The sequence below is a fragment of the Laccaria bicolor genome, genomic scaffold, assembly GCF_000143565.1.
Source record: "Laccaria bicolor S238N-H82 LACBIscaffold_1 genomic scaffold, whole genome shotgun sequence".
Classification (NCBI taxonomy): Eukaryota; Fungi; Basidiomycota; class Agaricomycetes; order Agaricales; family Hydnangiaceae; genus Laccaria; species Laccaria bicolor.
Window position 1 is genome coordinate 470,406 of NW_001889872.1, and position 20,801 is coordinate 491,206.

The 20,801-nt window shown below is 48.0% G+C and overlaps 11 protein-coding genes across 11 annotated transcripts; 7 read left to right on the forward strand and 4 right to left on the reverse strand.

Annotated features, from left to right (window-relative positions):
- Positions 1 to 507: 507 nt before the first annotated feature.
- Positions 508 to 2,692, forward strand: LACBIDRAFT_300783 (uncharacterized protein; the record flags this gene model as incomplete). Its single annotated transcript, XM_001873214.1, has 15 exons — positions 508 to 554; positions 605 to 659; positions 714 to 974; positions 1,026 to 1,095; positions 1,154 to 1,315; positions 1,365 to 1,756; positions 1,806 to 1,854; positions 1,918 to 1,992; positions 2,043 to 2,058; positions 2,109 to 2,179; positions 2,231 to 2,242; positions 2,298 to 2,318; positions 2,370 to 2,440; positions 2,488 to 2,598; positions 2,648 to 2,692. 15 exons carry the CDS (start codon positions 508 to 510, stop codon positions 2,690 to 2,692), a joined length of 1,458 nt encoding a protein of 485 aa, XP_001873249.1.
- An 81-nt stretch (positions 2,693 to 2,773) lies between these two features.
- LACBIDRAFT_300784 (uncharacterized protein) lies at positions 2,774 to 3,665 on the reverse strand (the record flags this gene model as incomplete). The annotated part of the gene is made up of 4 exons (XM_001873826.1): positions 2,774 to 2,890; positions 2,946 to 3,286; positions 3,344 to 3,475; positions 3,527 to 3,665. 4 exons carry the CDS (start codon positions 3,663 to 3,665, stop codon positions 2,774 to 2,776), a joined length of 729 nt encoding a protein of 242 aa, XP_001873861.1.
- Positions 3,666 to 3,769: 104 nt separating this feature from the next.
- On the forward strand, positions 3,770 to 6,681 carry LACBIDRAFT_300785 (uncharacterized protein; the record flags this gene model as incomplete). Its single annotated transcript, XM_001873215.1, has 4 exons — positions 3,770 to 3,839; positions 3,894 to 5,794; positions 5,844 to 6,275; positions 6,328 to 6,681. 4 exons carry the CDS (start codon positions 3,770 to 3,772, stop codon positions 6,679 to 6,681), a joined length of 2,757 nt encoding a protein of 918 aa, XP_001873250.1.
- Positions 6,682 to 7,022: 341 nt separating this feature from the next.
- On the forward strand, positions 7,023 to 9,525 carry LACBIDRAFT_300786 (uncharacterized protein; the record flags this gene model as incomplete). The annotated part of the gene is made up of 5 exons (XM_001873216.1): positions 7,023 to 7,076; positions 7,127 to 7,221; positions 7,272 to 7,852; positions 7,904 to 9,001; positions 9,053 to 9,525. 5 exons carry the CDS (start codon positions 7,023 to 7,025, stop codon positions 9,523 to 9,525), a joined length of 2,301 nt encoding a protein of 766 aa, XP_001873251.1.
- Positions 9,526 to 9,606: 81 nt separating this feature from the next.
- On the forward strand, positions 9,607 to 10,622 carry LACBIDRAFT_170616 (uncharacterized protein). The gene is made up of 5 exons (XM_001873217.1): positions 9,607 to 9,748; positions 9,796 to 9,862; positions 9,914 to 10,126; positions 10,179 to 10,385; positions 10,448 to 10,622. Exons 1-5 carry the CDS (start codon positions 9,654 to 9,656, stop codon positions 10,490 to 10,492), a joined length of 627 nt encoding a protein of 208 aa, XP_001873252.1. The 5' UTR covers positions 9,607 to 9,653; the 3' UTR covers positions 10,493 to 10,622.
- A 203-nt stretch (positions 10,623 to 10,825) lies between these two features.
- On the reverse strand, positions 10,826 to 12,014 carry LACBIDRAFT_320596 (uncharacterized protein; the record flags this gene model as incomplete). The annotated part of the gene is made up of 7 exons (XM_001873827.1): positions 10,826 to 10,873; positions 10,902 to 10,989; positions 11,109 to 11,196; positions 11,463 to 11,584; positions 11,637 to 11,688; positions 11,807 to 11,914; positions 11,966 to 12,014. 7 exons carry the CDS (start codon positions 12,012 to 12,014, stop codon positions 10,826 to 10,828), a joined length of 555 nt encoding a protein of 184 aa, XP_001873862.1.
- A 2,007-nt stretch (positions 12,015 to 14,021) lies between these two features.
- LACBIDRAFT_300789 (uncharacterized protein) lies at positions 14,022 to 14,979 on the reverse strand (the record flags this gene model as incomplete). The annotated part of the gene is made up of 3 exons (XM_001873828.1): positions 14,022 to 14,123; positions 14,177 to 14,526; positions 14,583 to 14,979. The coding sequence occupies 3 exons, from the start codon at positions 14,977 to 14,979 to the stop codon at positions 14,022 to 14,024; spliced, it is 849 nt and encodes a 282-aa protein (XP_001873863.1).
- A 60-nt stretch (positions 14,980 to 15,039) lies between these two features.
- Positions 15,040 to 15,672, forward strand: LACBIDRAFT_228884 (uncharacterized protein; the record flags this gene model as incomplete). Its single annotated transcript, XM_001873218.1, has 3 exons — positions 15,040 to 15,228; positions 15,279 to 15,424; positions 15,477 to 15,672. 3 exons carry the CDS (start codon positions 15,040 to 15,042, stop codon positions 15,670 to 15,672), a joined length of 531 nt encoding a protein of 176 aa, XP_001873253.1.
- A 77-nt stretch (positions 15,673 to 15,749) lies between these two features.
- Positions 15,750 to 16,541, reverse strand: LACBIDRAFT_300791 (uncharacterized protein; the record flags this gene model as incomplete). The annotated part of the gene is made up of 6 exons (XM_001873829.1): positions 15,750 to 15,885; positions 15,935 to 15,986; positions 16,040 to 16,097; positions 16,150 to 16,210; positions 16,261 to 16,277; positions 16,329 to 16,541. 6 exons carry the CDS (start codon positions 16,539 to 16,541, stop codon positions 15,750 to 15,752), a joined length of 537 nt encoding a protein of 178 aa, XP_001873864.1.
- A 142-nt stretch (positions 16,542 to 16,683) lies between these two features.
- LACBIDRAFT_242480 (uncharacterized protein) lies at positions 16,684 to 17,874 on the forward strand (the record flags this gene model as incomplete). The annotated part of the gene is made up of 4 exons (XM_001873219.1): positions 16,684 to 16,845; positions 16,894 to 17,105; positions 17,140 to 17,332; positions 17,386 to 17,874. The coding sequence occupies 4 exons, from the start codon at positions 16,684 to 16,686 to the stop codon at positions 17,872 to 17,874; spliced, it is 1,056 nt and encodes a 351-aa protein (XP_001873254.1).
- A 447-nt stretch (positions 17,875 to 18,321) lies between these two features.
- On the forward strand, positions 18,322 to 19,258 carry LACBIDRAFT_300793 (uncharacterized protein; the record flags this gene model as incomplete). Its single annotated transcript, XM_001873220.1, has 4 exons — positions 18,322 to 18,381; positions 18,429 to 18,727; positions 18,785 to 18,864; positions 18,915 to 19,258. The coding sequence occupies 4 exons, from the start codon at positions 18,322 to 18,324 to the stop codon at positions 19,256 to 19,258; spliced, it is 783 nt and encodes a 260-aa protein (XP_001873255.1).
- Between the last annotated feature and the right edge of the window lie 1,543 nt (positions 19,259 to 20,801).

A 20,801-nucleotide genomic window follows, 5' to 3' on the forward strand; every position in this document is an offset into this window, starting at 1 on the left:
TTGTTCATCATCTGTGTTGTGTATGATGACTGAGGAAACACGGCTGGGGCCTGCTCTACTTGAGTGACGGGTAGAGACAGATCTTCGAGTAGGTTGTCGAGTCGACCTAAAGGATGCTTAAGGGGATGACGGGAAGTAGAGACGGTAGAGACGGACTGTGTGTCAAGGAGAAGGTCGATTAGGGCTTCGGACTTGAGGTTTGCTTTGACGCCGTAGTCCTTACACAGGCGCTGCAGGTCTACACGCTTCATGGCTTCAAGAACATCTCTTGAGGGTAAGGGAGGCATGGGCTCGTCGGTAGGGACGATGAGCAGCGGGTGTTGATCGAATATAGTCGAATCAGAGTCGAATGTTGATCGCGGTTGAAATGTAATGCCCAGACAACGCGCCATCACGTGGTTTTGATTTCATTTAGGCTCCGGAGCGCGGTCCGGGACTCTATCTTTATTCTTTACCCAAACTTTTCCTTCCCTCTTTTCACGCCCCTCTTACCTGCTTCTTGCACTCATGCCTACCTGGACTCTCGAGCAGGTTGCCAAACACAACACTCAGGAGTACGTAACCCTCCCAGTTCTTTCTGGTTCACTCTCACCCTACCTGACAGCTCTTGTTGGGTGATCATCGAAAACAATGTCTACGATGTCACCGAATTTCTATCAGTTCGTCCCTCCCTATGCATATTGGTCCGCTTATTTATTAATCCCACCTTGTAGGAGCATCCGGGTGGCGCCAAAATTATCCTCAAGTATGCAGGAAAGGACGCCACGGCAGCATATGAGCCGATTCACCCCCCTGATGCCCTCGAGAAGCACCTGCTACCATCACAGCATCTCGGTCCACTCGACTCCACGGCAGCTTCCAAAGTTATAGAACAACAACAGACGAGAAAGAAGACAAAAGATGAACTGAGAGTTGAGGAAGCTGTAAAACGAAAACCCCCTTTAAGCAGAATCTTGAGTCTGATGGACATGGAGGTAACGACATTTTCCCGTTCCTATCAATTCGATTTTTGACATGGCTATCAGGACGTTGCAAGGCAGGTACTGTCTTACAAGGCCTTGGTGTATTACTCTTCAGGCTCGGATGATGAAGTCTGTGAGCAATCAAAGGGTCTCTCTTCAGCCAAACACAATTATCTAAAACACCATCCCAGCATATACAGAAAATTCACGGGCATTTTCTCGCTTTTTCTTCAGGGCTCGAGTCATGCGGCCTGTTTCCGAGTGTGATCCTTCGACAACCCTCCTCGGCTATCACTCTTCAATTCCAGTTTTCGTTAGTGGTTCAGCCCTAGCAAAATTAGGACATCCGCAAGGCAAGTGGAAATCCTCTCCCTGTAGACGTCACTTTATCTCTTAACGCAGGAGAGGCGAATATCACCAGGGCAGCAGGGAAGACGTCTCTCATCCAAATGGTGTCCTCTAATGCCTCGCTCTCCGCCCAAAATATTATGGACGCCGCTATTCCTTCGCAAACACTATTTTTTCAATTATACAAACATCGGAATGATGAAATCGCTGAAAAGCGCGTGCGGGAAATGGATCAGCTTGGCTATAAAGCCATTTTCTTGACGGTAGATGCGATTGTGGCAGGTAACCGCGAAAGGGATATCCGAAGCCCTTGGATACTAGACGACCAGGAAAAGGGATCTGTTCCGGTTTGGGATGAGAATAATCCAACTGGTGAGGAGGCAGATATGGGGGGGATTGCTGGAGGCTTGGTGGCCAACGACGACCGGGACATGACCTGGGAAAAGGTCAATCTTTTTGACCCATTTTGTCTTTGGATTTACCAACTTGCTCCAGACCATCCCATGGCTACGAAAGATCACCAAATTGCCGATCGTTATCAAGGGTTTGTTTTCCTCACCTCTCAAAAATGTTTATAGTTTTTGGCTGAACTTGACCTACTCCACAGGAATTCAGTGTGTCGAAGATGCGGTCCTAGCTTCTGAGGCTGGTGTCGATGGAATTTTGCTTTCCAACCATGGGGGTAGGTTTTTTACAATGCCCACTTTTTGGGATATCGCTAACAATTGTCAGGACGCCAGCTGGAATAGCAAGTTGACCACAGCCATTCGCTTAATAAAATGCTAACGGTTTGTATAGCTCGCTCCCACCTATGGAGGTTTTGCTTAGGCTACGACAACAGAGGCCTGATGTTTTCGATAAACTTGAAGGTATGTCGGTATCTTGTTCGGTTAATCATTGGCTGACCCTTAATTTCGAAGTGTACATTGACGGTACGGGAAAGAAAATCTACTGCTGATACGCACTACCTAACATTTGAACCTCAAGGCGGAGTACGACGAGGGACCGGTTAGGAAATTTAATTGTGGTGTCCATCTTACTGATAGTTCTCCGTTGTAGACGTTGTCAAGGCGTTGTGCTTGGGCGCGAGAGCCGTGGGTCTTGGTCGTGCATTCCTTTACGCGCAAAGTGTAAGCAAGTAAAGAGACCTCACAGTGCACCGCTGAGTTTTCTTTAGGCATATGGCGAGGCAGGTGTTTTGAAGATAATCGAAATTCTTCGTCGCGAAATTATCAGCGCCATGAGGCTTGTTGGGGCCACAAATGTAAAGGATTTGAAGCCAGAAATGGTACGTCGACCGCATATTGACGTTGTTGCTCGGCTCATGTTCTCTGTAGGTGGAGCGCGTCGACTGGCAATCATTCATACCCGCTAAGCTTTAAGTTGAATGCTATGCCTTCAATACTTATATCCATCTATACATCATTTGAAGTAGCAAGCTACCACACGGAATACAAAGAGTACTAGTTTAGGGACGTCAGGTCTGATATGAGCGACACAAGATACTCTGTCGTTGCGGTTCCACCAAGTCCCGATGTCGCTGACCACTGTCGATGTTCTGCCACAGCCCACTTCCATTTCTGTCAAGAAACGACGTCAAATAGTAGTTTGTGTCACCCAGAAACATAGCCTTGCCAGAAACCGAATAAGTTCCTTGTCAGTCGGTGTAACGTTCTGCCATTCATTTGATGAAGGATCGTGGTGCAACGTGCAAAAGATTCGATAAGAGTCAAGTGCGTATGGGCCAGTTCCTGGAAGGTGAGAGATGGGAGTAGGTGGGTATCTTGTCTTCTGTCTAATCGACGACTCTGTGGACTTTGTTAGTTGCAATGTGACCACGCCCGGCTTTGATGGTCGAAGATCATAAAAAGACGGAGGATCTTGTAGATAAGCTCTGGAAAGAAGTACGAGTCTCTTTGCCCGAATATTTTGCGTTCCAAGATGTTGGATGGCATCAATCAGTTCGTTCTCATCCACTAAACAGAGCTATTTTTAGTATAAGGAGATCGCGAGATTTGTTCGAAAGTAAAGACCTCTAGACAACATGAGAGGCGTTGGCCACCTTGCAATGACATTCCAAAATACGGGGATGGCAATTTTACCCGAAGTTTTATTCAGAAACGTTACAGCAACAAGCAGCTTCCAGGGATCACCAGCGACGATTTCTGTGCATGTTTGAGTGACTTACGCGAAAACGAGAGAGATTTAGCACAAGCCTTGTATTAACAACGGTTTCCGATGACATACTTCACGATATAGCTCGAAATAGGTGGGATTTGATGGAACTGTCGATACCTTCAATATCTTAGACGAACATTTTGCCTCGGTTGAGGGGAAGTAAGGTGATGAGAGCATAGCGATCACGTGGTCTCGGTTCAAGGCTACCAGGATACTAAAAGCAGTTGCAACTTGAGTTGTAAGCTGGCTGCCAGTGTCTCCTTCTTTCTTGTCGTCATCTAATGGGTTTCTGCCGAAGATGTGGCGACATTGTCGCGGGTACGCGATGCAAGTGTGGTGGCGCCGCTGTTGGTAAGTGGTCTCTTGAAAATCAGGTCCACCTTTGAACATCAAGAATACCTGCAGCTCCTGTCGTACCATGGAAACAAGCTGATCCCGCAGAGACGAGTTCAGATAGGTGGTCAAAGACGTATGTTTCAAGAACTCGCTCTCTCTCTCCTGTAAGGCAACAATGGACCGCGACTTCGGTCGATCCACCAAGTTCGAACGCGGTGCCATCTGCGACCAAACGATTTCCTTGCCCGACGTCCGGCTCAACACCACAGACTACCACAACCCTTAGCAGTCGCGTTTCTGAATATATTGCGACTACAGCTTCTCAAACATCACGACCTCATTCTCCTCTCAAACGCTCAACTCTAGCTGACCCTACTTCAGATATCCTCCCCTCATTAACCCCGCACGATACCACCCTCTCCAAAGTCTATGGCTCCATATTACAACCAAAGGAGACGTTGACCACTCATTCCTGCGCCATCTGTTCTTCGCCCTTTCCACCTGATTCTACCATATACCCCCACCCATCTTCCACTGAACAATCCTTCTTGTGCAAGCCATGTTTCATTGTAAACGGGGGCTCAAGAGGCAACTGTCACTCATGCTCTCGACCCGTTTTGATGCTGAAATCTGAAGGTGGATTTGTCCATGCCGTCGACAAGTACTGGCACAAACGATGTTTTAACTGCGCGGGGTGTTTTAAAAACATCGGCGATTCTCCTGTGGTTGATCTTCTTGGAAGGCCATCATGCGCGGATTGCTTCGGAAGCTGCCTCAAACGCGACCCCACAACACCCAAGAAGGGAAGGTCGAGCAGCAATAACAGTCCTCGCGTCGACAGATCCGGAAATTTGGGTGGTTTTGGAAGTAACACTAGAAATAAAAGGACTCAGGAAGCTAGTCCTGCTATTGAAGAACTTGAGCAAAGGTTGGGAATCAACAGAAGCCGCGAAGGGAGTCCCCTGCTTGAGGAATTAAGTCACAGGCTCAGCACAATTGGGAAGGATATCAGTTCGAAATATCAATCTACAGGTAGCCCCGTAAGTCCGTCCACTCGACTACGGAATGGTAACTCTGGTTCGGATATTCGGCGATACGAGCCTTTCGAAGTTCCATCCAAAGCATCTCCTTCCGGTGTCCGCGCTTTTAACGCAAGCCCAGTACGGGGACAAACCACGGGATCTACTGCCCCCACACAAGAAGCCATCGAAGAAATGAAACAACGATTATTCAAAGGGTCTTCATCCTCTCCTGCCACGTCGAGGACCCCATTCGGCTCCCCTGCAAACCGACCTTCAACCCCACCCCGTTTTTCCATAAATTCCAGAGCAAGTATATCCAATTTCGACGCGAGAGAGTCGGCATTATCGCGCAGCCCATCTATTCCCCCAACTCCAGACCTAATCTCTGACTTTTCGGATACAATGACTCAGTCCTCTCATTCCGAGTTTGATTCTCCTCCTCGGAACGATGAAAAATACACGTCTTCAGACGTATTCGATGTTTCAAATGTGTTGGATCAGAGTTTTTTTACTCGGAGCAATTTGCCCGAAGTCGAGGACGTCATTATCGAAGAAACTAGAAGCCAAATGGGCACACCAACTCATACGCCGAAGAAGGAAGGTCGTCAGTTTACCCGTTCTTCACAAACAAAGGTTTCCTCCCCTTCACCATCCTCTTCGAAGCCAAAAACCTATGCGAATTTCCCCTCGACAAAACAACTTGGAGTCGACAACCCAGAGACCCAGCCAGATATGTCAGCATCGACCTTATGCAGCAAATGCGGTGATGCTTTGTGTTCTATTTCAGGAGGAGGCAAATTCATTACAATCACAGGGGGCGGGGATGTAGCACCGAGCACATATCATGCTGATTGTTTCAGGTGTTCAGTGTGTAATGGTATTTTTAAGGAGCGTCGTCAAGGTCAAGCAACGTACGTCAAAGCACAAGGGGGACCCTGTCATGTGGAGGTGGGTGCTCTTTGAGCGGTTTATGAATAACGCTAACTCTGTTTTTTAGTGTGCGCCCGTAGAAAGGGTTGTCATCCACCAAACAATCCCATCGTCGTCGCCTAAAATTGATAATCCATCTTCCGTTACAGCACCGCCCAAAGCAACTGTAGCACGCTCATCGAGCAAACCTGAACGACCACCGCTTATAGCGCCTTCGTCGTCAGGAAATAATTCGTTTCCACGCTTCGGTAGCCGGACCTCATGCCCAGGATGTCAGAAAACTGTCTCACCAATGGAACGTGGCGTCGTTCCGGGACCACATGGAACTCGCTGGCACAGTTCCTGTCTAGTTTGTGGCGGCAAAAAAGAGCCCCCACCTACTTGGGTTCTGAACATAAGTCGAGAAGAGAGGAAGAAAGACGAACCCGGATGTGGCAAGAGACTTGACAGTGCCGCCAAGAGTGATGGGGAGGGAGGCATATGGTGTCGGGAGTGCACAGTTGGTGCATTTTAATTGCGGTAAATTAACACACTAATATCTATCTTGACAGCTGTTACTTGGCTTACCTACCTCGCCGCAATCGTCGCCAACGAGGACTCCATTGGTCCCGTCCTACACTGGCTCTGGAAAACTTGTATCACAATACACCGGTACAACAACGATAGCAAGACAGTTCACCGGCTTGGGTGGAGACCCAGGTCTCCTGAGACAGTTAACTGGGGGTGGGTTAAGTCCTACTCGAAGTGTAAGTCCAACGAAGCAACTCGGGACAATCGGAGGTGGTATGAGACCCCGTCCCAAGAGCGTGATTGGGATGAGGAGTGCGAAGAGTGTAGATGAGGGGCGTGGAATGTTCCTGGTGAGGCAATTGACAGGAAGTGCATCAAATGCGAGGGGACCGTAGATTGCAAGTAGATTGACTATGCACACATAGACAATTGGAGATAAGATTTTTGATGGTTGCAATCTTCAAGTTGATGATGATGGTTCTTCGTAAATCGTTCTCAATTGCCATCTGATGCCAACTCCTCATTTGCTGACTCTCAAGCAAGAGTTAGCTAACCACTCTGCTGGGTTGCTGGACATCCATCTCTCATCTTTCTCTTTTGTCTCGGTTAGTTTGGGTTTCGACTTCGACGCTTTCATTTCGTTCGATAACAGTTAGCTGGAGTTCTCCTTCTGAAAAGTCGTCGTTCCCACCAAGAGGTGGGCTGGCCTACATACCTTAAGGTTCCCTTGGACGGTATGGCCAACTCTACCCTTGTCCCTAGTACATTTGCTCTGAGCAACGACGTCGCGGTACGCGTTTGTAATCCATCTATTTTTTTGGATTTCCTGACACTGCCCAGATAGAAGCAGTTCTGAGTGACATTCCGCTATTATGCATAGGAATACTTGGCATGGGCGCATTTACCGTTTTTCTACTGCTGAGACGTGTAAACCTGTGAGTCTAAATCTTCGCAACATACAATATACTTATAGATTGTGTCGTAGCTTCGCCAGCTATCTTTTCGCATCTTCCTTTCTTGCGTTTGGCGCCGCTGTTCTTGACCTTAGCCAGATCTTAGCTCGTGGCGACGTAAATACCGACAAGGATGGTCTGGCTACAGTCTCTGGCTTTTTCAACGCAAGAGAAATATTTCTTGCTCTATCAGTTGGATTTATTTATATTTTATTTTGGACACTTGTCGCCCAGTGTCCGCCAGAGGAATCCTCTCGACTGCTAGTCGATATCAAAGGGCGACACGACGCTAGAGACCCCTTGCACAGCGCTAGTTGGCGTCGCTGGGGGTTTATTGGAATAACTCTCAAGTGGATATCTCTTTTGGCATCGATCAGCATTCCTCTTTTGCAAATCTTATGGAGGATTGTTATCAGCCAGCGCAAGTACGGAAACCTCTATGTGGCAGAATCAACGATTGAAACTGTTGTGTCAGCTATATTTATTCTTAAATTGCTGCTTAATATTTACTCAAGCCCGTTATCATCTCGCTGGCGGTCATCTGGAAGATATGTGACATCCATATTCTCCCTCATCATCAGCGCTGGTCTTGGTGTTGGCAACCTTATCATTTGTGAGCAACCCGTCCTCTCAACCCATTCACTACCTAACTGCCACGAATCAGTTTCTTTTTCTGAAACATCGCTGGGTCGATTTCTTCGAGCGGTGGAAATCTATATTCTGATCTTGTATTCCCTCGTCATAACATTTTCCACACTGCCTGCCCGGCATAGACACTGCACTACCAAAGAAAGTAATACCAAAATAACGCCTTCCAGAGATATGGATTATTCTACAGGTTTCCCAATGTTTTTAGATCGGCGAATCTCAAGCATTTCATTCATGAGGGGCTCTCAATCCGACCCAGCCAAAAAAATGGGTTGGGATCAGAATCGGGAGCTTGGTTTGGCCCCTAGGATTCCCTCTATTGCACTATACCCCGCCGTCAGCGTGGATCAATGGGAAGCCGAGAGCCCGCACTCCTCGGTTTCAAAGAATATAACCTCCTCGTCTGGCGGCAACAGTCCTTATGAAAGAGGCGCCTACGGAGCAGTTAACATAAACCGCCCCTTAACCGATCTGTCTTTGACCTACTACACAATGAATTTGCGCACGCCTGAACCCGGAGAAATGCAGGAGACGATGATTAATGGGACTGAGACCCCGGATTTAGCCCTGCAACAAGGAGAACGCGATGAACGGCTTGACGCCAACGCAACTCTGCCTCCTAGCAGACCAGGCAGCAGCGTTAGCTCGTTTGAAGAGCTACTCCGTCGGCAATCTGAGCTTGATAGGAGCATCGCCGCTCTTCGATTGCTTTCTCCTCGCCTGGCTTTTTCAAAAGCGACGCCTCTTGCCCATCAGACAAACGGGTCTTCCGATCAATTTGTTCCTCTCCCCACGACTCTATCGAGGAATACACTTACAGCTTCTTTAGTTACGAGCAAGCCGGAGTCAGCATCCGCTCTTAGCGACTTTTCTCTCTCCATTTTTCCAGACCCGCCTGCGCCAAGCAATGTCCCTCTGCTGTCTTCAGGCGTTCCCGGGGAGACAACCTCACCAGATGCCGCCCTCAATGACGCGCCAAATAATATTCATACTGGTGTTCTTTCAGTTCAGGTTCCGATACGGAGGGCATCATCCTCGTTGGCCCAGCAGGTCTCCATCAGTGCGATATTCGACTCAGAAGGAACGCAATATGATGTCACTTCTTTCGTTGGTGGTGATTGCATTTCGCCGAAATTGATTTGTGGTTACTGAATGATAATTTTAGGACTGGCTGGGCCAACAAGGGGAGTCTTTCCTGAAGGTAATTTCAGGGACCCCTCATTCCTCGACGAAATCGATCTGGAGGATGAAACTACTCCGACAATCACGACATCATTTTCCGTCCCTTCTCGACGTCTGCGACCAATGATACTAGCTTCGACAGTTACACCCCGAGTGTCGTCTGACTCACCATCGGAAGCCTCAGCATCCCGTGCCCCTGACTCCAACCCATTGACTGTTGACAGTAGCGTAGCGCCTATGCCGCTGCGACCATTCTTGCTGGGAACATCATCTCCATTGATGCCATCGTCCACAATGGTGCCTGTTGGGTTCCGCAGAATTAGAGCAGTTTCTGGGAGAAGACCGACAATCAGCGGCCCACGCCCCCCAACCCCTGACGGGCGAGGAGATCAAGCGCCCGGCGCGTTTGAACGCCCGAGGCCTCCGCCGTTGATTTTGAGTAACCCTAACTGGTAGAGGTCGTCGTCGAAGTTTTGAAATGTAAAGTAACGGTCACTTGTATTTTATGTACTAGTATTGCTTACACTGCCACTACCGTTATCTATGCTTATGACGTTGGCTCGTTGGGGGCCATCCTTACCACGATGTCCCAATTCCCTGACTACTATAAGCTACTGAACATTCCGAGGACAGCAACACAAGACGAAGTCCGTCAAGCATACAAGAGAGAGTCCTTGAGGTTATCATCTCATGATGCCTGATGGTCTACGTATTAATACTATTCAGAACTCATCCAGATAGACTGGCCAACGCATCCGCCACCGAAAGGAATCGGGCGACTGAACGTTTCCAGGTAGGCTGGCTCTAGCTCGTCGTGTGAATACCAACCTGACGCAAATTGCAGGCCGTTGCAGACGCCTATTATGTCCTGTCGGATCCCAGACGGCGTCAAGACTATGACGTACTTTATGCCTCTCGCGGGGACCGCACTGATGACCCAACTGCATCACCTGGGTTCTTCTCTCAGTTTTTCTCCAACCCTGGAGCTCGAGGTACGGATGCGCCAGCAGGAGGACAAACTAACGCTGATGGCGTCTTCGCGGATGTATTCGAAGAGGTCCGTCTATGAATTAACTGTGATGTGGGTCAAGCAAGTAACGCTATGCCAGCTATTGCGTCCCGAGATTGAGCGACGTACTCCATGGTGGAGTTGGCTAGGTGCTGCCTGTGGAGCGGGAATAGGTTTTATAATCGCGAATGTTCCCGGGCTCATGGTTGGTGCGTTCGCTGGCAATCGGCTGGGTGCTGTAAGAGACGCAAAGGGCAAGTCTGTTGCCTCGGTTTTCAACGAACTCGGGGGTCAACAGAAGGCAGAGGTAACCGAAACTATTTCACTCGAGATGTTATTACTCATGCTGATGTTTGATGTGATATACAGATTCTCCGTGCTTTGGCTATGAAGGTCTTGGGTTCTGTGTTGTGAATACAATATACCAGTCAATCCTTATCCCTAACCGGATGGCTCTCGAATTTTTTTGTTGGAACCTTCTGAAATACGTGTTTTCTAATTTTGTAGCATACCTACTTAAAGTTATTATGCGAAAGCATAGTGTAACTGTTGTTTCGGAGAATGTCCATCTTTCTCCCTATTTCTCACCTAGTGAATTGGAAACAATGATCACGAATGAGTGAGAGAGCGAATGGTAATATAACAGTCGAGTGTCGGTCAGAACGGTATCTAAGACCTGTCAAGCCCACCACCGATAGATGAGAGACAATTGAAAAAGCATTTAAGTGCAGGAGACCAACCTCAGCTTCATGTGACTGTGCAGAAGCCGTAATCTTCGCCACTGTTTAGGCAACTCTGTGAAATGAAGGAGAAAGGGGCGTACTCGGGTTAGAAGAGGTGGTCCGACGCCTTCCAGTGCCTTTTTCAACATGGTGGTGTATGCGGTATATGCGTTGGACAATGAAGACTCGCTAGTCAACAGATGTCTCAATGCCGTGCACAAATTGGTGGTCCACGGAGATGAGAGAATGCACTGCGCTAGAGAAGTGGACTCTTGAACTGATGAATCGGGGGTGTTGGGAGAACTCACAAATTGACGGGTTGGTGAGTATTTGCGCTAGAGCCACGCAAATGGAAGACAAGCTTAGAAGTGCCATTGGCTCGTCCCCAGGTACACACTGTTGGCGGGTGATTAACATCAGAGCATCGCGAAGATAGTCCCAAGCGTCAAGCCACAGAAGAGGGCAGTCAACTTCCGCTCTGGTCAGGATGAACCGAGAAAATGCCACTTCAGTATAGCAGAAAGTGAGAATGGTGGCATATTGGTTTCGCAAACAAATTTACGTGCTGTGGCAAAGTCGCATCGCTTTGAGGAGGACACGTGTCGCCATAACGATCCTGACTGCTCGCTCCAGTTGGCTTCAGCTGAACTGTATTCACAAACCGCCAAAGCACTCAAGAGTGAGTTCCGAAGGATAGAGGAGGCAGTAGAGTCTGAAGAACTCTCCACAACTGTCTGAAGCACAGCGCGCAGAAATAAACATGCACTTCCCGATATCACCAGCCCTACGAGCTTGTTTTTCCATATGATTACAAGCAGGTCCAGAGTGACACTAACAGCACGAAGGGCCGTTTTCGGTTGATGGTTAGACCGGCCATTCGTGACAAGGCTGCGAAGCATGGTTAGGCCATTCGGATCAAGTTGAAAGTCATGGTTCCCACCACCTAGATCGAAGTATGACTACACGAATTAGCTGCAAGTCTTCCGTCTGAGTTTGTCATCCATACCTCCATCAAGACGTTCTAAGAAGGTTTTATCAACCATAAGATGCCTTACTCCGGACGCTAGCGAATGCGATTCGGTCAATGTCAGGGCCTCAGAAATTAACTGCTTGGCTACAAAGAGATGAGCGTCAGTCGGGGAACAGAAGTGTGCACACTACTCACCAAGAATTTCTTCTTCGCTATCCTGCAGAGAACAAAATACGAGCAGCATTGAAGCACAATATTGAGGTAACCGCCCTTCGACGTTTGGATCCAAGGTTTCCCAGTTTGACTGCAGAAGTTGAACGACGGCCCAACAGGTTCGGCGAATAACCGTAAGAAAAATTGGGCAAAGAGGATTCTGTAACTCTCGAGAGTTACGGAGATGGAGTGATATCTGTTGAAGCAGTTGCTGAGAATAAAAGAGAACGATGAGTTACTGTCCTTATATACGCTACATGATTCGCACCAAGATTGCACCCGCAGACGCGGCTGTGTTTTCCAATAACTTGAACCTAAGATACGCGCCAACCGGTTTATTTCTTTCCGGCTTGTTGAGTATGGTTACTATGTGAGAAGTATCCATATGAAAAAACCACATCGAGGTCTACGGTGAATTCAGTAATGGATCGATGAATGGAAGTGCGAGCCACTACCAAGAAACGTATCTGCTCAGAGTTCCATAAGCGCCCGTCACGCCACATAACCCATGCCCATGGCACAACTTCGCCCCATCGCAGGAGGATTACTTGAGACTCGTTTAATTTTCCGCAAGGGATTAGAGAAGGGGAAGAATCCTGGGTCATTGAAAACTCAATAAGATCGAGCAAGCGGCCAAGGGTTTTTGGCCAGAGCGGCGATGGGCAAGAATGTGGCTGACTGCCATGCACCTTGCGGTAGATTACCTATGTCTTGCTCAGCCTCGGCAGGACGTCCGCTCAATGGATATCTCACCGAGAAGAGGGATATAAACATAGCACCCTCCGTTTTTTCCTCGGTGCAGCGATATTCTGCGGATGGAGGAATGGCGCGGGAAGACACTCTGTTCAGACCTCGATATAGGTCGGTGAGAAGTTCCGTCGGTGAAGTACTCCAGAAATTCTAAACTAAAAACGATCGGGGTGGTGCAAATCTGATACTCACCTATCTCCAACCCAAGGGCAGAAAGGGTTCAGTTGAGGCTTCATCACATATGCTGCAAAAAGCAAACGCAAAGCGAGGCGTTGGGCTGCCGGAGAATACTCATGAGATGCAACAACGCCAGGAAGTCCTTCCCAGTGGTCTGTTAAGTGAAGGCGAAAACAGATTATTCGGCATGCTGCGAAAGGAAAGATAGCATACAGCTCACCAGGTAGCTGGGTAGCCGCTCGGAAATAACTTTGATCTTTTTGCAACTTTAAACCCTCAGACAGAGTCTCTTTGTAGGTGTTCGTAAAAGATCCGGCCGCGATGGTAATTACTAGTTTGCACAGTTTCGAAATGAAGACATCAACCCAAGAAAGAACGGGCCCCGATAGTTGACCTGTATGCGAAAAACGGGCAGACTGAATGGCAGTAGCCTTCAAAATCTTTCTATGCCGGAAAAGGATCTGCAGAAAAGGAATATCGACTTTGGTGAACCATTAAGACGCATATATTGCCAACAAAGAGTAGTATGGTTGTTCACCAAGTGCAACAAATATGGATAGATTTGTGGAAGGGAATCCATCGGAGATGATGTTGTAGTGATCGACAAAGTGGATAACAGTGTTGGCGGCAGAATGAACATCATCCTGAAGATCCCCCTCCTTTGATAACAATGTTACCCAGCGACATGAATACAGACGTTGGCGCTTACCCACTCCACACTATCCAAATTGCATTGTTTGATGCGCTGTATTGCCTCCAAGACGCCTCCCAGACCGTCAAACGTGATGTGGGGAGCAGTACCGGAAGCGCTTCCGTTTTGGACGAAGCTGTCTGCATGGACTCGTTCACCTTCAGATTCTGTTTCTGTTTCGCTGTCGCCCTGCATCAAACAAAGGGAATCGTAGAAAGCGGGGAGAAAGATAAAGACTGCAAGTTTGATTTCAGGAAGCAGCGAGCTAATGCCGTCACAGTCGCACAACATAGATCGTCACAAAACCCTGAGCAGGCTTAAATGTTTCGACAAGCAGGCACGAGGTAAGAAGATCGGTCAAAAGTCCCACTCCTCTAAGTATGACCCAGATAAAAACCCTGCCTATGACTCGAAGAGCGTTTACAGCCCCCGTATCTCTTTCAGAAACGCAGTAATATTTGTTTGACACCGCAAAATTTCGTTACTTTGTGAGAAAATTCCTTCGAATGCATCGCCCGATGACTGCGTCTGAAAATGATTCGGGACAGGCTCTAAAGGGTGCGGTTGGAACTTACATTCAGATCACAAAACTCCAAAGTGTCCCAGGCTTCATCTTCCTCCGCTCGAATTATTTGAAGCATCTCTCTTCTTACAGCGGAAAGACCTCCTTGAGCAGAGACTCCAGCCTTGTCATCCGTTTTGCGTGCAGATACATGCACCTCCTTCGCCTCGCCGACCGCTTTCTTTTCTTTTTTAATTGTGTTCAGAGGCGCAGGTTCGTCGGGGTCCGGAGGAGGACCATCATCAGAGTCAGAGCCTGATCCTGTGCCGCGGGAACGTCGAGTCTTTTTAGAGAGTATGTCCAAATATGTTAGCGTTGGCCGAAGCTGGTGGGTCTCACTGATTGGATGGAGATGTAGCTTTCCTACAGCAATCCTGGCGTAAGAAAAAAAATGGACGAAGGAGGGCAGAATATGTTACCATTGCGGACAACGCCTAACATGTGTGTCCCTTTCTGCGGTATATTTTCACTTCTGAGTCGCACCTCACTCAACCTCGGCTCCTCGTCTTCCCCTCCCTTGCTTTGTATCGCTTGATTTTTCTCGTGATCGTCCTCAGCGCGAGCAGATCCAAAGTCCCTCGATTTTTCGACGCTCCAGACTTCGGGCCGAGTATCTGCAGGAACGAGGATTTCCAGTCTTCCGACATTTGGCTTGATCCTTGCAGATATACGTTTGCCACTCAAAATTGCAGAGGGAGGTGTTTCCAGGGGTCGCAATAGAAGCGGAAACTGATGCATTTGAACATTTGGAGCGAGGGCGGCAGAGTAATGAATAGGCAGGACAGCGACCAGTTCGTCGTTCTCGTCAAAATCCATTTTGGGATGACATTACCTAATTTGAAAACGCCAGTTCCGACCTAATTTCTTCTTTTTTCAATGGCAAAAGGACCAGTCATCGTCATCACAGGGACACCAGGAACTGGGAAGTCTACCCATGCTCAGCTTTTAGTCGAAGAAGCAGCCTTGCCATTGAGGCATATCAATGTGGGCGAATGGGTAAAAGAAAAAGAGCTTTACGAAGAATTCGATCAAGAATGGGAAAGCTATACTGTTGATGAGGACAGGGTAGGTTCACGAGATTTACAAAGTGCAAGAAAAGTGCTCATTGGATATAGTTACTTGATGAATTGGAGCCCATCATCGCAGAGGGCGGCGTTATCCTGGACTGGCACACATGCGAGATGTTTCCGGAACGCTGGCCAGATCTGGTGGTCGTCTTGCGGTGCGACCATTCAACAATTTGGGATCGGCTTGAGAAGAGGTTGGTGATCCAATTGTTCACTCGACTTGGTATCAATATACGAAACTTGCAGGGGCTACTCCTTGAAGAAAATTCAGGAGAACAATGAAGCAGAGATCATGGAGGTTGTACTAGAAGAAGCGAGGTCTTCGTATCCTGCCGAAATCGTTGTGGAGTTGAAGAGCGAAAACACAGAAGATTTGGAGGCTAATGTTGCACGGATTGCGGAATGGATAACGAATTGGAAACGTAACCAAGAAGAAAAGTAACCAGAATATGCGGAATTCATCAAGGATGGACAATTGGGATCACAAGAGTTACAACAAGCCTTGACCCCGACAAAACTTTACCTGCCAACAAATACCCATTGTTTGCGCCTGTTCTCAAGGGGGAAGCCATCCGGTTGCGAGATCTCGTTATCCTGACGGGTAGCAGTTTTCTTTTTTCCTTCCAAAATCCTCACTTTCTCAAAATAAATATACCTGGCGAAGCATTACGTGGGCGGAGACTTAAAGCAGTAAGAACACATACGCAGCGAGGTAAGTTCCGTTAGATGCGCCATCTGTGCGACCTTTTTCTTTCACTGAACATTCATGAGGGGTTGGGCGTGCATAGAGTCAACGAATTATGTCTTACTGAAGCGTCCGAAGGAATTGCTGTTGATGCCACCAATTTCCTTGAGCCAATGAGTTACCTACATAGTCAACGATGAACAAATGCGTGGTGTGGTGTGAGAACATCATCACCTTCCATCCGGGGTTTTTTTGCAGCAATCGAATCTTCCGCCTAACTTCGGCGCAGTCGTCGCTTCAACTGGATCAGTCGACCTCAGGACAACTTCAAAGGGCTTGTCTTACTATACGGGAACGGTACCCTAAGGACGGAAATGTTAGACAACAAAGCAGGTCACGGGGTGTATGCGCACTTCATCTTCTCCGGGAAGCACCATGTCCTTCCATGTCGTGGGCTTAGAGATTTGGTCCAAGCCCTTGGAAGATCCCGACGCGTCGGATACACGCGCCTTTTTCGTCACTTGAACTGTGAGATGGGCGTTTTGGTCGGTTTTGGAAGTGGATTCGTGAAGGTCTTCGAGGGGTAGGCCCGCTTCTAAAGCGTCTGACTTGCGTTTTGGTGCCATTCGCTGATGAATTGTGGGAGAGGGGAAGAACTCGAATGATTTGGGGTAAACACCTTAAATAGGTACGTTGAAGGGCATGTGATTTGTGACATCGTTCGTTACATAGCGTGTTGTTATTGCCTGTTGACTAAACTGATGGAACATGTCATCGTCACCAACAACAACCTCAGAGAAGAAACCTCTGTATGAAGCAAGCACCCAGTTTAAAAACTGGAGATTTTCAGCAGAGCAACTCACTCACATCCGCAATTCTTTGAACCAAGCGGCAGTCGCCGTCATCCGAAATACCTTCGAGGCCGATGAGGTAGCCTCCCCTAATCACTACCATGATATATCGCTTAGACACCGATAGCCAGGATCCTCCACAAATGTATCTTTTTTGACCCCTGACGAAGAACACTTGTTGGTCAAACTCTATATCACCAAGGTCACACAACTCTGCGGCTTTTTCAGATTTCCAGAGGAAGTTGAGGCAACTGCTGTGAGTTATCTGAAGCGCTTTTACCTCAAAAATACGGTAATGGATTGGCACCCGAAAAATGTAATGCAAGTCCGCTTTTCATCGTTTTCTCTTCTGAATACTCAATTGACCACCCAGGCTTACCACTCTTTTTCTTGCGACCAAAACCACCAACAACCCAATATCTCTTGAGACGTACACAACACACATTCCCAAAACAGAGCCTTCGGACGTCCTGGACTTGGAATTTCTGGTGGCGCAAAGTTTGGGTTTTGAGTTTGCTGTATGGCACGCGCATCGCGCCTTATGGGGTATCTGGCTGGACATACAGGTATGTTTAAGATCATTAAAAGCTAAATCTGTCGTAACATTGCTCTTACGCAGAACTTACCCGATTCTCCAGCCAATCCTCCCTCTGAAGTGTATGACGCGGCACTAAATTACGTCCGAGCGTCCCGTTTAACCGATGCAGAACTCATATACACACCCTCTCAAATCGCTCTCGCGGCATTCTCTCTTGCTGCCCCTGTTATTTCTATTGCTTGGTTGAAAAACAAGGCGCCCTCAGAATCATCTGCTCTAGATAGCCTTCTAGAGGACATCAAATCGCTCATCACCTCCCACGGACGGAACCCCAATGTAGATGCTGTGCGAGACGTCGATCGACGCCTAAAATTATGCAAAAACCCCGAAAAAGTGGTGGGCAGCAAAGCATACTGCATGAAGAAAGCTGAAGACGAGAAGAAGGCGGAAGAGAGACGTAGCAAAAAAGCAATTGAAATACAGAACGCACTGGCAAACGGCGATCCCTTTGGGAACGAACTCACAAAACCTCGGGTGGGTTTGGTGGACTACGACGATGACGATGATTGAGGTGTTATACGGCTTTTGATTAGCATCGTAGTAAGTTACCCATCATAAGCATAGAACTCTTCTCATCTTGGACGACATTTCGCAAGAGTAAATATCGGAGGAAAGTTTTATTGCAGCTACTATGCTATATCAGTACTTCGGCAGACCCTCTCAGTCGGCGGTCACAAATGTCACATTTTTTGGCAGATGAATGTGACAGACCGTGACTGCAAAAAATGTCAGAATTGGAATGTTTGGCGGTGTATGTGGCGAAATGTTTGGCGGAATGTTTGGCGGCTACATCGGTCCTGCATCACCGGTTAGGAAGACAAGACGTCCACCCACTACTTACCCTCGACGACCTCCCACAAGCACCCCGGCACACACGGACGACGACAGCAACAACCCGGGATTGCCATGTCACAAAACTAGCGCGTGGCCGTGTGGGTAGTGGAGACGACGTGGCAGATGTGCCACGTCGTCCAGACAGTGACGACGCATGCCGTCTTTGCTGTCCAGGTCGTTCAGGTAAGTGCCTACCAATGTTTCCCATGCCCCTCTCACTCCAGATGCAGAGGCCATGTTGCTGTCAGCAACCTGGCAACATACGAACGATGCGGCATGACGAAAACACGATGCCACAGCACGACAACAACACGGAACGAGCCCACGTGCCCACGAACAACACAAGCGACAGTGCCGCGCATGAACAGCAGCCCGCCCACCCACGAATGACGTCCACCGCCGGCGAACGAGCCCTACACCCACAAACAAATGACGAGCACCCAGGACACGACGACCCCCGCCCACGAATGCAAACGACCGCCCACAAACGAAGACGACTGCCCACAAACGTGAGCGGACACGGGCCCAGGTGAGCTCCCCCTGGCATTTCTCTTTATTTTCTAATTATTAACTACTCCATCTCTAGCAACCTGTCGAAACGAGCACAAAGAGCAGGCGTGAAAGGGCATGTTGAGGATAGCCACAATGAGAGGGTGGGTATGCAAGGTGCGCCCGCAAACTCTCCCCTTCTTTCTGCCGACCGACCATCACAACAGCACCACGACCCAAGAACCCACCATGTATCATTCCCCACAACGTCGACTTCCACCAACGGACCTCGCCTCGCAGACCAACCCTGCCTATGCTGTCAAAATCCTGGGGTGAAGTTGCCATTCCCCTGATCTTCCGATCCTCGCAAGGATGCACGGCAGTGTCAATTGACACTCGCACTGCCCTTGCGAGGTTCATTGGTCATTTATGGAGGCGTACCCTCCCGCAGGTTGGGGTACCCCTGGGATTTTATAAATCCGCTACCCATACCTGCAAAAACCCACACCCGTGGACGCGGGTACAAGTTCTGACAGGTATGGGTACAACCCTGGGAATACCCCGGAGTTAGCCATGACAATCCCTACGAAAATGTCATAACAACGCTAAGGGAGATCTCTTGAAGCACGGCATGACCTCTGAGCTGCTCAACTAGGTCAATAAGGAGCATGGTGAAGCGTGCAATGCGACGCGACACGATGCAGAACTAATATTTGAACATCACGTGTCGAATGTCACGTTTCCGGCCATACAGATCGTCACACATGATCGCCATACTTTCCAATGCTGACATGCCCTCCGTGACTGGCCAAAAAACAGAACTTCGCCAATTCTTCGTTTTCTTTTGACGAAAAAAATTGGAGTTAGGTTGGATTATACCCAGGAGGCCCTGTCTCAAATTTTGTGGCAAGATGTTTTGTGGAAAGTTTGAGATCAGGAAAGTGCCGACTGAGAGGGTCTGCCGAAGTACTGATAGGGCATCGTATTACTCTTTCACTGCCGTTTGCACACATGAATCGTAAATTTCGTGTTTGCTTCTGTTGTCCTCAGGGTTTTTTTGTCACACATTGGCCCAGAACGGATGAGTTTTTCTTAGGGATCTTGAGTGAACCAGCGTCCGACCTCACTCTAGCCCTTGCCCATGACAACTCAAGTCTCTGGATACATAATCATCTGGCATGAAGAAGAATCCCATTCTCCTCGTGAATTTGCTGACCTGCAGATGTTCAATTTGCAGTGACAAAAAACCCTGAGGGTAACAGGTACAACAGAAGCAAACACGAAATTATGATTCACGCAGTAGTGAAAGACACTCACTTCAGGCAGCGATGAATATGAAGGATGTACAATTCCATCACCAAACTTAGAAGTTGAGAGCAAATATGTTGGGGGAACACTGGTTTTGGTCTATTCTGCAGTTTTTATTGCCTATGTTTACACATATGTGGCCCATCATATGCATAAAACAAACTTACAATAAAAAAAGGGATCAGATCCACAAAATGAATGAATAAATATGATCTAAACTCATATTTAGAATATGCTGAACTTCCTGGGCCAAGATTTAAGCGTATTCCAAATATGAATTCAGATCATATTTAATTGTTCATTTTTTGGATCTGATCCCTTTTTTTATTGTAAGTTTGTTTTATGCATATGATGGATGCACAATTCCATCACCAAACTTAGAAATTGAGATCAAATATATCAGAACAAAAGAGATTACAGCGTATCCCGCAGTTTTGAGAGCATATGTTTATACATATTTAGCCCTACATATTCATCGCTGTCTCAAGTGACTGTAATATGCATTTATGTAATCTCGGCTCCAGATGTCTAATCGTGCAAGGGTGGAAGAAGGTCCGTAATCTTGAATAGAAATGAAAGATAATAGGCAAAAACAGGGTTGCCTCGATGTGAGGGCAACCCGCGAGAAATGTATTTCACAGCCTCGATGTCCTGATCCTCTACGTTACAAACGGACGAGATGAAGAAGAAAAGAGGGAGCAGGAGGGTGGGTGAATGCAAGATACCGCTACCTCAGAAGGATGGGGTAGGAGGAAGAGAGAGGAAAGTTCGACTCTGCTCAACCTGAAACGCTGGTCTCAGAGACC